This window comes from Diorhabda carinulata, chromosome 1 (assembly GCF_026250575.1).
Source record: "Diorhabda carinulata isolate Delta chromosome 1, icDioCari1.1, whole genome shotgun sequence".
Taxonomy (NCBI): domain Eukaryota; kingdom Metazoa; phylum Arthropoda; class Insecta; order Coleoptera; family Chrysomelidae; genus Diorhabda; species Diorhabda carinulata.
The window spans coordinates 35,589,336-35,601,462 of NC_079460.1; the positions used below are offsets into that span (position 1 = coordinate 35,589,336).

The window sequence follows — 12,127 nt, forward strand, 5'->3', positions numbered from 1 at the left end:
GACCCTTCATATACAAACATACATGAAAATTATTCTTATTTTTGAACGTACTATCAGCTTATAAAATGATACACATAATAAGGTTTTTCTTCAATCAAATAGAATCCAGTATTAATGTACCACTATACTACATAATATATTTGTCTATATTGGAAGCCTTGAAAACAAAATAGTTTGTTACAGTAGGGTATCTTATTATAGTAAATATATTTTTATGTAAAAGATGATTAAACATAAAAAATTATTGTTTCAGTTACACAATACAAGTACTTTGGTTAGTTATAAAGATTTTTATATTCATTTGTATCTCGCGTTGACATGAAAAAAAAAATCGTGAGGGAGTGACTTGAACCCTGTTACTCCTCCTAGTTCCGCTACTGCAATAGTAAACAAAATTGTTTAATTACAAATTTGTCAAATGTCACATTAGTTTGATATCTCAAAATTTCCCGTGTATTTAACAAACTCGCTTTGAATTTATAAAATTTACTACCAGGTAAGTACTTTCTGTCGTTTTATTACTGCAATAAATAATTCTAAATATAATGTTTCCCCCGACATATAGGATTTATTTTGATGACCACAAGTTTTAGATATAACCTTATTTTATTTTAAAATTTGATCAATTCGATCATCATTAACTGTGTTTTTTTATACTTTGTGTGAAATTACAAGTCAATAAATGAATTTTGTGCAGAATAGAATAAAAATTTAGGGATAGTGACACCACATTAGTATTTATTCTTTTAGTATGAAACAACCCACTAACAAGCAAACCAGTCAGAAAACAAGTACAAAAATCAGTGTCGTTGATAGAGATTTGCAAAGGAAACGTGTCATTGAAGCTACGATTCAAAAGCATAAAGTATTTTTGATGAAATATGTTGCTCCATCAAACAGACATGTGTTCGAAGTTATTTTTGATGACTGGATTAAAATACCACCATGGATAGGACCAACTGTACAAGAAAAAAACTTAGCTAAACAGAAAAAGTCTAAAAAAGCTTCCAACAAAAAGAAAACACGAAGTATAGGTACTGGCATTACAGTAATTCATAAAGCTATAGGTACAAAGGATTTTGAAACAGAAAATGTAAAAGGTGAGTAAGTTCAATATAATCTTGTCATTTTTTCATATATCTATAATTTTAACTCTTAAGTTGCTAATAAAATATTTTTTCATAATTTTATATTTAAATATGTATAAAATATAGTTCCAAATTGTTCGAGACCTCCATGTATTTGTGTCAGGAGGAAATAAGTAAATTTTATATATTTTTTGCTTTTATTTTTTAGGCTCCAACAATAACCAGAACATCCCCTCAAGCAACAAAAATGTGCCACATTCATCTATAATGTATAAGCAAAAATATCCACAATGACAGTCCAATAATTATATTATATATAATTATATATTATAATCAATTGAGCTTTTTGGGATTGTTTGCCATCACCAGAACTTATCTGGATATTATATTTACTTTATGTATTATATTTATATTATATATACAATATTTATTTTGAATAATAAAACCAAACATTTCTAAATGTTATATTTTATTCTGTTTTCTCAACATAGACAATAAGGGATCATTAATTTTATTTAGAAACTTTAACAGAAGATATCTTGTTTAACAAAATTACATAAAAAATTGAATTCATATGGAATATTTTAACAGATCATCAAACTTAACATTTTGAAATTAGTTTAATTTTATTTCTAATGTAAAAAACATCTAATTTCTCTATACTATCATGGACTTCCATTGTCACTAGCAGTAGATTTTATGTTTTACAGGGCAAAAATTATAACTAACTGTAACATGTTTACTTCTTTGTATAATTATAAAGCTATACAAATACAATAATCAATTAGAGCTGAAACTTTTAAGAACTACTATTTTTGTTATTTGAATTAAAATGTATTGTAGGGTGTGTTGAAATATGGAGTTTTACTATCATTCCTAAAAGATATACCGTTGTTCATTTTATAGAATATAAATGAGTGTAAATATGAATGAATGAAAATGGCATAAAAATGCATGGTTGTGGTAAGTTTATTATAAATATTTTTCCTCCAAAAAAAACTACAGAATCAAACTTTGAATGATAAATGTTGTTTTGAAAGATATAACGTTATAATTCTACAATAAATCCATATCACATATAATAAAACCAAGTACTTAAATGTGTAGAAATATATTATCAGTAAATATGCAATAAAACAGTAGCAGAAAATGGTTATACCAGCTTAAAATCAGTTACTAGATAGTGCAAATTCCTGTTTATTTAATGTAACAGTGCCCTCGTATACCATTATCTATCCATTCGGTGTGAGTTTGATCATAAGTTTCCTATAAAATGTATTGGAAGGTGTAGAATAATGATGAGCAAGTATGATTGCTAATTAATTTGAAAAACTATATGGTACAATCTAGAGAATAAGGAAATCGAACACGTTCCATTTCAATCACATGTAAAAAAATCAAAGTACAATAAATAAAATAACGATATTATAGAACTATGAAGAGTGGTATCTTGCAAGTTATTGACAAATCATATTTCATTTGATCCCCTATCAACGGTACTATTCAATCTAGCTTTGGAAGGCATAATAAAAAGAACCAGTGTCAACAGAAAGGGTATGATATTTAATAAAAGTCATCAATGCTTAGCTTATGCTGATAATGAGACGTTGATAGCAAGAAACAGAAGAAAGCCTGAAGAAACAACAAAACAACTAATAACACCAGCAGAGATAGGCCTACACTTCAATAATGACAATACGAAGTTTATGGACATGAAGAATAAATGTGGAAGCAAGACAAAAAACAATTTCAAAGTACATAAACATGATGGGACATTAACAGAATTAGAAGAAGTAGAAAATTTCATGTATTTGGTTGTACTACTAGATAATAAATGCCAAGAAAAAGAGAAAATCGAACTAAGTATTGCCAAAAGTAACAGCTGTACAGGCTAGGTATCTTTGAACAAATGGACAAAGACGAACTCTTGAAACAAATTGTATAGAAGATACCAGAGGGTAATAGGAAAAGAGGCAGACCAAAAAAACGTTAGAGGAAAGTAGTGGAGGAAGACCTTAAAACAAAAAACATCCAGAGCTGGAGAGAAAAAGCAAGGGACCGAAAGAAGTGGAGATACATTACAAGGCTAGCTGAGGGAAAGCAGATGCAATTATTTCTTGGATTAAGCGAAATTATATTAAATATAAAAAAAGCTATACCTTAAAGGATATACCTTAATTTTTCAGCTGAGATGAAGTAGATGATTTGAATAGTAAGAAGTAAACTACTAAACTAAACTACTTTTAAAATAAGATAGATATTGAAAGATTTCCTAACAGTGGAGTGTGAAAAATAACTGATTAAGCAGGTATCTGAAATATAAGAAAAAATTGATAAACTGCTTGAAAATACTGCGGATGCTCCAATTATTAATTTGGATAAAATTAACACAAAAAAGGTATCGGAATCATTTTTCTGTTATTTTGAGTTTTTTCTTTTGCTTACTAATTTGAGAGGCACAAAATTAATGGATTACATTATAAATATATGAGTGTGTGTAAAGTATTCTTCTCAGGTTTAATGTCATATTTTCTGTCGAATATTGCCTTAAAACAATTATATATAGATTTTATCCATTTTTTAGCAAGTATACTTATTATTATTATTATGAATTAAATGAGAGGGAAATCTCTAAATCATTCTGAACAGTTTACTTTGTTTACCTTTGTAGTTATGAAAGGATCCTAAATTGACTTGATCTTCTGAAGTTATTTTTACACAAGGATACCTTTGAAATATTTGATAGTCATTTCATTCATGATATTTCCAGTTAGTTTCGCATTATTTTTCGGATAAAAACCAAAAAATTACAAAAGCAACAAACTATGAGTGCAATCTATGCAAACACTAAAAGAAGTAGCAGGCAAAACTTAACTTAGTATGGTTTTGGGTTGCATAACCATTAAGAAAAATAATTCTTTGATCAATATTATAAAGGTTAAAATTGAACACTGCAATGATTTTAACTATTTGTTACTGTATTAGAAAGAAAATAATTAATACATTTTTAGCGGAAAACTTCAAAGAAGTATTTTTTCAGTTTCAAGTAATGAAACTTTTGCAATAATTCTAATTGCACCTCATTTATTATAGCGTATATTCGTATTGCATAAATAAACAAACTTAAAATTCAGAGAAAAAACAAAATTTTAATAATAAATGTTGTAATCAATATATATATTATTTCAAAAAAAAAGTTTTCTGTAACATTTCAGGAAAAGTAGTACCTTAAACTATGCTAGATGGCAATAGTAATAAAATCTTTGTCATGCGCATAGGAGAAAATTTCTCCTATGCGCATGACAAAGATTATTTCTCCGAGAAATAATTCCATAATATGTTCTTTATTCAACCATAGATAGAACTTATAGTCAATGGGATTGTGTTGATATAATTATTGCCAACACAAATTAGTAAGTATTTTCAGTAAGTATAACTTATATTAATACACTGAAGAAAACTATCCATAATTATCAAGACAATATTTTCACTGTGCACTTATGTAGTCTGTAATCGTTACACAAAATAGTACAGCTTTGTTATTAAAAACTATAAAGTACATTAAGCATTTTAAAGGCTGAATGCTTTGATCTAGTAGGGAGCAGATGTTCATGTTCACTTCAAATGAAGATCAACTACATAATGTCTACAAAGCTAGTTTTTCAAGATTAAAAAGTAGTCTGGGAACTTATTGGCTTTAATACCCTTAAAGGCGGCTAATACACATGTTCTTTTAAAGAATAGATTACAGGAATGAATAAATAATAATTTGAATAAAAGCTCTATTTTAAAAAATTTTCAAAAACATTTCATAAACACGTATGAACTGCTTTCTTACTCTTAGAGAATTCGAGGGACCTCCTAGCTTTACCATTACTGCATGAATGTGTTGTTCCTAATAAATAAGTTTAATAATATTTTATAGTTTCATAGTTCCTCAGTGTTCAGACTTTGTTTTTATTTATTTGTGTTTAGTAGTATGCTAAGGATAATCCTTAATGTTTTGTAGTGATAAATAGTTAAACAAGCTTATTAATCGTTTCATTGAATTTGTTAACATGTTACATTATTCCATCTACGACACATAAGTTTGTTGATGTGTACTCTTACTCCGTTTGTTCTCTCTTCATGTTCTATTTGTTTAGTGAGCTCAAATACTTTCCTATCATAAATGCTATTGGTTTGTCTGTTTCTGCCTTAATCTTTAATTATAGTGTTCTATTCATATTCAATTATGTTATTCTATAAACATATATTGTCTCCCTAAATGAGTCTACATTACATTTGTTTGTTGACCCTTTATAAAATTTGGAATTTTTTCAGGGCCATCATAAGAACAGTACATAGATTCTTCTAGTACAACATGAAAAGTATATCTAGAAAATGGTAACAATTGAAAATCCATCAAATTAACCTAAGTAAGCATAATTGCCATGTTATAACAACATATTCTTTCAAGATGTTATTGTTTTCACAGCTGTACTATCAAAAAGATTCCACAATACCACCACTTAGGGAAAGAATTTCAGCAGCTCCATTAAGTTGAACTGTGAGTATCATTGAACAAATTGAAACATACTTTATTTTATTCATATTATATGGGAAAAATGTTTATTCAACAGCTTTCTTCCACAAATTTGCTCTATTTATCACCATAGTATCAGATAATATTTTTTATTTACTGTGAACACCATTGAAGAGTCTTACAACTGTGACACTATGAATACTACAATTGGTATAGAGGCATTTGAAACAAGTCTAAGGTGTCTGGAAAAGAAAACTACTTGTGAAATGGAAATGAATCTTCAGGGGAAAAGGCGTACAAACACCGGTATTAGAGATAAAAATCTTGTGGTGATTAAAGAAAAAACTATGATATACAAGAGATAGTCCCAAGTTCAGGAACAGAGGAAAACGATTTTTAAAAAATGCTGTAAAGAAAAAAGGTAAAGTATATTATTCATTAGCATTATTGATTATTTGTAGGAAAAGACAACTCTACATGAATTCAACTATGTAATGAATAGAATTTTCCAACAGTAAATAAACTGTTATAAGGCACTTGACAGTTTAGAACAATCTCATAACGAGATAAAGTCTTTGTCAACTCAATAAAAGCAGAATTTATTCAATGCTTTGAGGATACAGACCAAAAATATATAATCATATATAAGAGCTTGCTTTTGAATTTTATATTTGGCAAAACAATACCAAAAATAGTAACATTTTTATTTTATTTATTCAAAAATTTGGACTTCACTGATTCAAATATCTAATTTTTTCAGAGAAGAGTCAAAGACAATCCAATATCAGGAAGGTATCCAAGTCAGGTTCAAGAATTTAAAAAAAAAACAAGATATAATCAGCAAATTGAACATAGGACACAGGGATACAGAAATTCATATGCAATTTATGAAAGGAAATATTATTCCACCTTTAGATGATGAGTTCTGATAAAATGAATCCCAATCACAATGTAAGTTTAGACCTCTTTGCTTGTTATTAAATACATACATGTTTCAACTATCAATCATTGCCATCCAAATTTGCTGTTTTGAATGCACTGTTTACTACCACTACATTTATTTATTTATTTACCAGAGTAACAGTACATTACATTACAAAGTAATACAAATCACAAAGTAATCCAACAGAGGAAAACGAGTTTGTCAGTCTGGAGACAAGCAAGGCAAGACTCTCTTAACCATGCTTGTCCACATTTATGTATATATATATATATATATATATATATATATATATATATATATATATATATATAATTATAATATTTTTGGTTTCTTTTGTGGAAAATACTTTTTACTTATTATTTTTAGTATTTTGTTTTGGAGATTTTGTAGTAATTGTAAAATGCTTTTATATGCACCTCCTCATGCAATATTGCCATAATTTATTTTACTATGAAAAATCTAGAATTTTTAATATTTTTATTTTCGTTATTGATTTTAGACTCTTTCATTATTCCATTCAATTCATCAATTCTCACAGTTACACCATCTTACAAGCATTTGATTGACCAAATTGTCTTTTTTTGTAGTAATATTTTTTATTTAAATAAATTAGATACTTATTTTTTTATCATTTCCTATATGCAATGAAGTAATTATATTTTGCTTATTGATTAAAATGAAGCCTTTCTCTGCTGGTAATTAGTAAAGTATACGTTACAGACTATATTGAATGTCGGAGAGTGAGGTGTCATAAAATTTTCTGTTGGGTTTTTCAAAATTTTCTCATTTTTAGGAACTGTACTTCCTGAAGAAAATGAAATATGTTTTTAACGAGAAATGTCATTCCGCCTCCTCCTCGGCCAGAACATAAGGAAGTAAACCATTTTTTCTCCTGGGAATAACTTTATTTTGAAATTGAAATTGCTTCATACTCCAATATATAGGATATTCAGATAATTGTTGAACATACGGAAATAGGGTTATCTCCTGCCTATTTTTTTATTTCTTCCCTATAATTTTTCCATTTTTATAGCCAGCAAGTTTTTTCCTTAGAATTTTAAGGGATGGTAGGTCCTAATGAAGTTGATATTTCTTGCAGGTTCTTACTAGAAAGTAAAGGTGGTCGACGGCTGGAGATTTTCATATTGTAGGCTTCCTAACAGTATTGAATTTGTTATATCTTTTTCGTAACTGGAGTTACAGTTGCACTGACTGATCCTCTGAATCTTTTATAGTTCGCTAATTCAGTTGGGAACCAGACAGTTTAGTTTAGCAAACAGTGTGTTCGATCTAAACCGATCAGTGAGCTTGAGTTCTTTTTACCTTAACGAATTATTAGAGCTCTAAGAAGAACACTTGGCCCAGATGTCCTGTTTTATGAAAATAGTGTCTTATACATAAAATCTGTTGGCCGAAACTACTAATCGATTATTAATGAAGTTACTAAAAATGTTTTTGTTTTAGATACTGCTATGGAATTGTTTTCAAAGCAATAACAAGTACAAAGTCAACATATTGTATCAGCCAAAGAAACAGAAATCATCATATCCTCCAGTTATTCACAAAATGAAGTGAATATTGAGCAACTATTCAACAGACTTAGTCTATACAAAGTGTAAGTAAAAATATGATTGGTTTATTACTTCAATATTCAGATATTATTACTCTTTGTTTTAATCAAGTCTAACAAATTAAACATTTTACTGCTTTTTTTGATTCAATCAATTTAGTTATCTTGTTCCTAATTATGTTTATTATATAAGCTGCTTTCCATGTACATTCAAACTGAGACACTCAGTTATGTGAGTATCTTACTCAGATAATGACGTCACTGCTCAGTGAGTAAAAGAAACACGTAATGTGAATTAATATTCTCAATAACCACATAAAATCCACCATTACCATTGGTGATCCAACCTTCAGTTACTCGCAGTGAAAGAAACGACATAACTACAATAATATTATTTACATCAATGACTGCTTGCAATCATTTAGTATTGTGTACTTTTTTGCTTATTTTGATGACAAGATCTGACAAAGTGATGTCATCTCCTCACTTTCAATCTGAGTCCATAAAAATTACTAAAGCACACGGTCTCAAGCTTATGCAGATTGCTGGTAAAAACTCAGTTATGTCTCACTTGTGCTACACAAAAGGAACATGCATTGAACTGAGTTATGACGTCATAAGTGACAATAATCTGAGTTTTGATGTAAATGAAAAGGAGCAATAGTAATATATTCTGCCAGATTTACTTTTATTATTGTCTCATATTGTTTCTAACTCAGCTTCTTTTGTATTTTTCCCAGAATTCTCATTTCTATGCGATAAATTCTGAAGATAATGTTATTCTTCGATTTATGTGTGTAAGATATGATTCCTAGAGTCCCTCTTTAATAATTATCTCAATTTATTTATGGCACTTCAAAGTTTTTTGGCGTTTTTCTGTCTCTCCTTTTCATAAGTTTGGATGAAAATATTATTGAGAATTATCAATTAAAATTGATATAATAATTTTTTAATAAATTTTGACTCTAATTCTACTGTATTCCAAATATTTCAAAGATGGTTGCTTTTTTTAAAGTAGTTAAATAAGTAGGCTCAAATATGGAATTATTCACTGTTTTTTATTTTATTACCACTGTTACTGAATAATTTACTTATGCACTTGTTTCAGGCAACCGTTTCATTGATGATTCCAAAGAGATTGCTAAATGTGAAGAAATACCTCTGAAAAATTCCGCTTAACCTTTTACTACAGAACTATAAGTTAATTCATCCCTACCAAGTGATTAATTCATGCATTTAGAGTTTTTTTGGACGATTTGACTGTTAATTTTTCAAAATATGTAAACAAATTTCTCTTGTTACTTGGAATAGTTATTTATGAAAAAATTCAGTGGAATGAAAATAAATTTGAATATTTTGATTTTTGTACTTTTACTTCAATCCATTAAGCTAGTAACTGGTTTAATACCATTACAGGCTGGTTTATACCATTCTGTAAGTCAAAGCTTTACTATAAAATGTCTTTCTATCAAAGTATCAAATTGTTTAAATAAAACAAAATGATCTGAACCTACTCTATTTTTCAATTCTTGAATATATATAAGGTTGTACGTTCTATTTAGAATTGTAGCCGCTTAAATTGAGCTGTATTGTCCTTGTATTTGTAGAAGGTCAGCCCACATTTCAATACTATTTATTTACAGTTTGTTGTATATTTTTTTACAGTGTCAATTATTATTCACTTTTTTTTCTGTCTTGGATCTTTTCTTCCAGTCACATACTACTAGGCTTTGCATATCTTGTACAATCTAATTTTTCCATCTATTTTTTGCTCTCCTTGGTAGCCTTTTCTCATTCAGTTTCCTTATCCCCTGTCATTTTTCCATTCTTATAATGTGTCTGTACATTATTCCCATGTTAAATCTGTTACCTAGTGAGTTACTAGCTATCCATATTTTTTATATATATTATGATAACAGTCATTCGAAAGATCTATTTAAATCACCAAAAATTTAGATCCGGCTGGATTTTTTATCCATCCTATAAAATGTTTAGAAAATTCTCAAAGTCATGTACATTAAAAATACTAAAAATTTTGAAATCCCTATCTTCAAACAAAGTATAAAAAATTACTTATTTTAACTTTTTTTTATTATTAGCATACAGAAAACTGCAGTGAGACTGATTGATGCCGCGGTACTCCGGCAGGCCATGTCAACCTCTGTTCAAGAAATATGGAATTCTTCCACTGTATATGTACTCTGGAGACTTGTTGACATGAAAAAATCTGGAAAGCCTTGTAATCAAATGAGACACATTTTGGTTTGTGAGAGCCTTTACCAAAACGACTACATAATTATTGTACTGAACATACTGTTCAATACTATTATACGATGACCACATTTACACTGAGACACATGCGTTTTGGTGAATAAGTCTCTAAAGACATTGGTTTCTGAAACGTAGGTCAGAAAATGGTATTGTGTGTTGGCGTAGTGATAGTAAATACTGTGATTGTGTTATAGTAGTGATAGTGAATAGTGAGATTGTGTAAGTATAGTAATAGTAAGCAGTGTGTTGGTATATCACCAACGGTTCCAAAAAAAAACAGTACATCGGTATCAACAAATCATGCGTTAACTATTTCGAATACTGTGATTTGGAAAAAATTAGTATTCATTTGGTCAAAAGCTGAAAAATTTGGTGAGTCTCAAGACATTTTTCCATGTTTAGTAAAGTATAAAGTATACTAAGAATAGACTTACTCAAACTAATATGCCAAATAAAATGGAACATTAAAAGTGTTAAAATTAATAAAATGCAATGAAATTCCTGTTAAGTTGATTTGCTTCATGATCCACAATTTGCTATTATTAAATCTCAAGAAGAAAGAGAATATTTCTTCACAGGTGATACATACAAAATAGTCCAAAAACAAGGATGCTTCATTATGTACAGTTTATTGTAAGACTGAATAATAAGGGAAACAAAACCCTTTAAAATAGTGAAGTTTATTTTTTAAAAATTTGCCAAACTGTTTTCATAACAGAGTTCTATCTTAGAAGTGATTATAAGAAATTATTACTATTAACTGACACCACAGGCCCTATCCCCTATGAATACAGGGTAATATTGTAGAGTAAGGGTCAGTTATGCCAAATTTTCCATTTCAGTAGTTGAAATTCATCGAACACAGGCGTATTTGTGAAATTATTATGAGAAAACTGTTTTTAAATAAACTCACTTTCCTATAATCTAATAAACATAACCAAATTATCAACTCCATAAACAAAATCGTTTGCCAAATAATTGAAAAAAGGTACATAATTCTTATAAACTCCTCATAATTCAGTGTTAGTAAATAACTACCAAATGTGGAAACTACATAATGCATGTAAATGTAATAAAGAAAATATTGGAGGAACAATTAATTTTATATATTTCAAATGATACATCGACTAATCCCTATTAAATATTTAACAAAATTCTGTAAATAATAGAAAGGTGACAAATAAAAATAGGGTTGGAACTTTCTCTATACAATTTGGGTGCCACTTCAATGTAGTTAGTGGTTCAGCTATACGTAGGCAAATTGGACCTTGACAAGGCTCCTTTAAAGCAACACTTCTAAACTTTACCATGTTTTAATAATTAATTCGAATACTTTTTCACTCAAAATAGTACATCTCAAGTTAAATAACTCATGTATTTGGTAATTTAAGCCTCTTTTAAGTGCAATTACGAGGCTGTTGTAACTTTCAGGCCCCGTCCATACTGCGCCACTGGTCACTATTGAAAGAAATTATATAGCAAATAATTGAAAAATGGAAACACGCATGTATTACATCAGGTGTACAACAAGAGACAACATAATATGATACACTTTAGAATCCATTCCTATTCTAAAAAGAACTATTATAAAATTTTTAGGATAAATAGACATTATATAAATAAAGCTTTGAGGATATTTTTATAGATTAATAAATTCAAAGTAATGACACTTTTAATGTTACACAATGATAATAGAAAAGTTAGTAAAAAGTAAGAGCCTTGTTGGATAA

The 12,127-nt window shown here is 28.6% G+C and overlaps 1 protein-coding gene across 1 annotated transcript; it reads left to right on the forward strand.

The window, feature by feature from the left end:
• Positions 1-397: 397 nt before the first annotated feature.
• LOC130901397 (uncharacterized) lies at positions 398-1,548 on the forward strand. The gene is made up of 3 exons (XM_057812793.1): positions 398-496; positions 751-1,100; positions 1,297-1,548. The coding sequence occupies exons 2-3, from the start codon at positions 752-754 to the stop codon at positions 1,380-1,382; spliced, it is 435 nt and encodes a 144-aa protein (XP_057668776.1). The 5' UTR covers positions 398-496; position 751; the 3' UTR covers positions 1,383-1,548.
• Positions 1,549-12,127: the final 10,579 nt, after the last annotated feature.

What these genes read in the sequence shown, in the direction of transcription:
- LOC130901397 (XM_057812793.1), top strand. Translation starts at nt 752, where the DNA reads ATGAAACAACCCACTAACAAGCAAACCAGTCAGAAAACAAGTACAAAA. An exon ending in TGAAACAGAAAATGTAAAAG is followed by an intron (nt 1,101 to 1,296) that starts GTGAGTAAGTTC and finishes TTTATTTTTTAG; the next exon opens with GCTCCAACAATAACCAGAAC.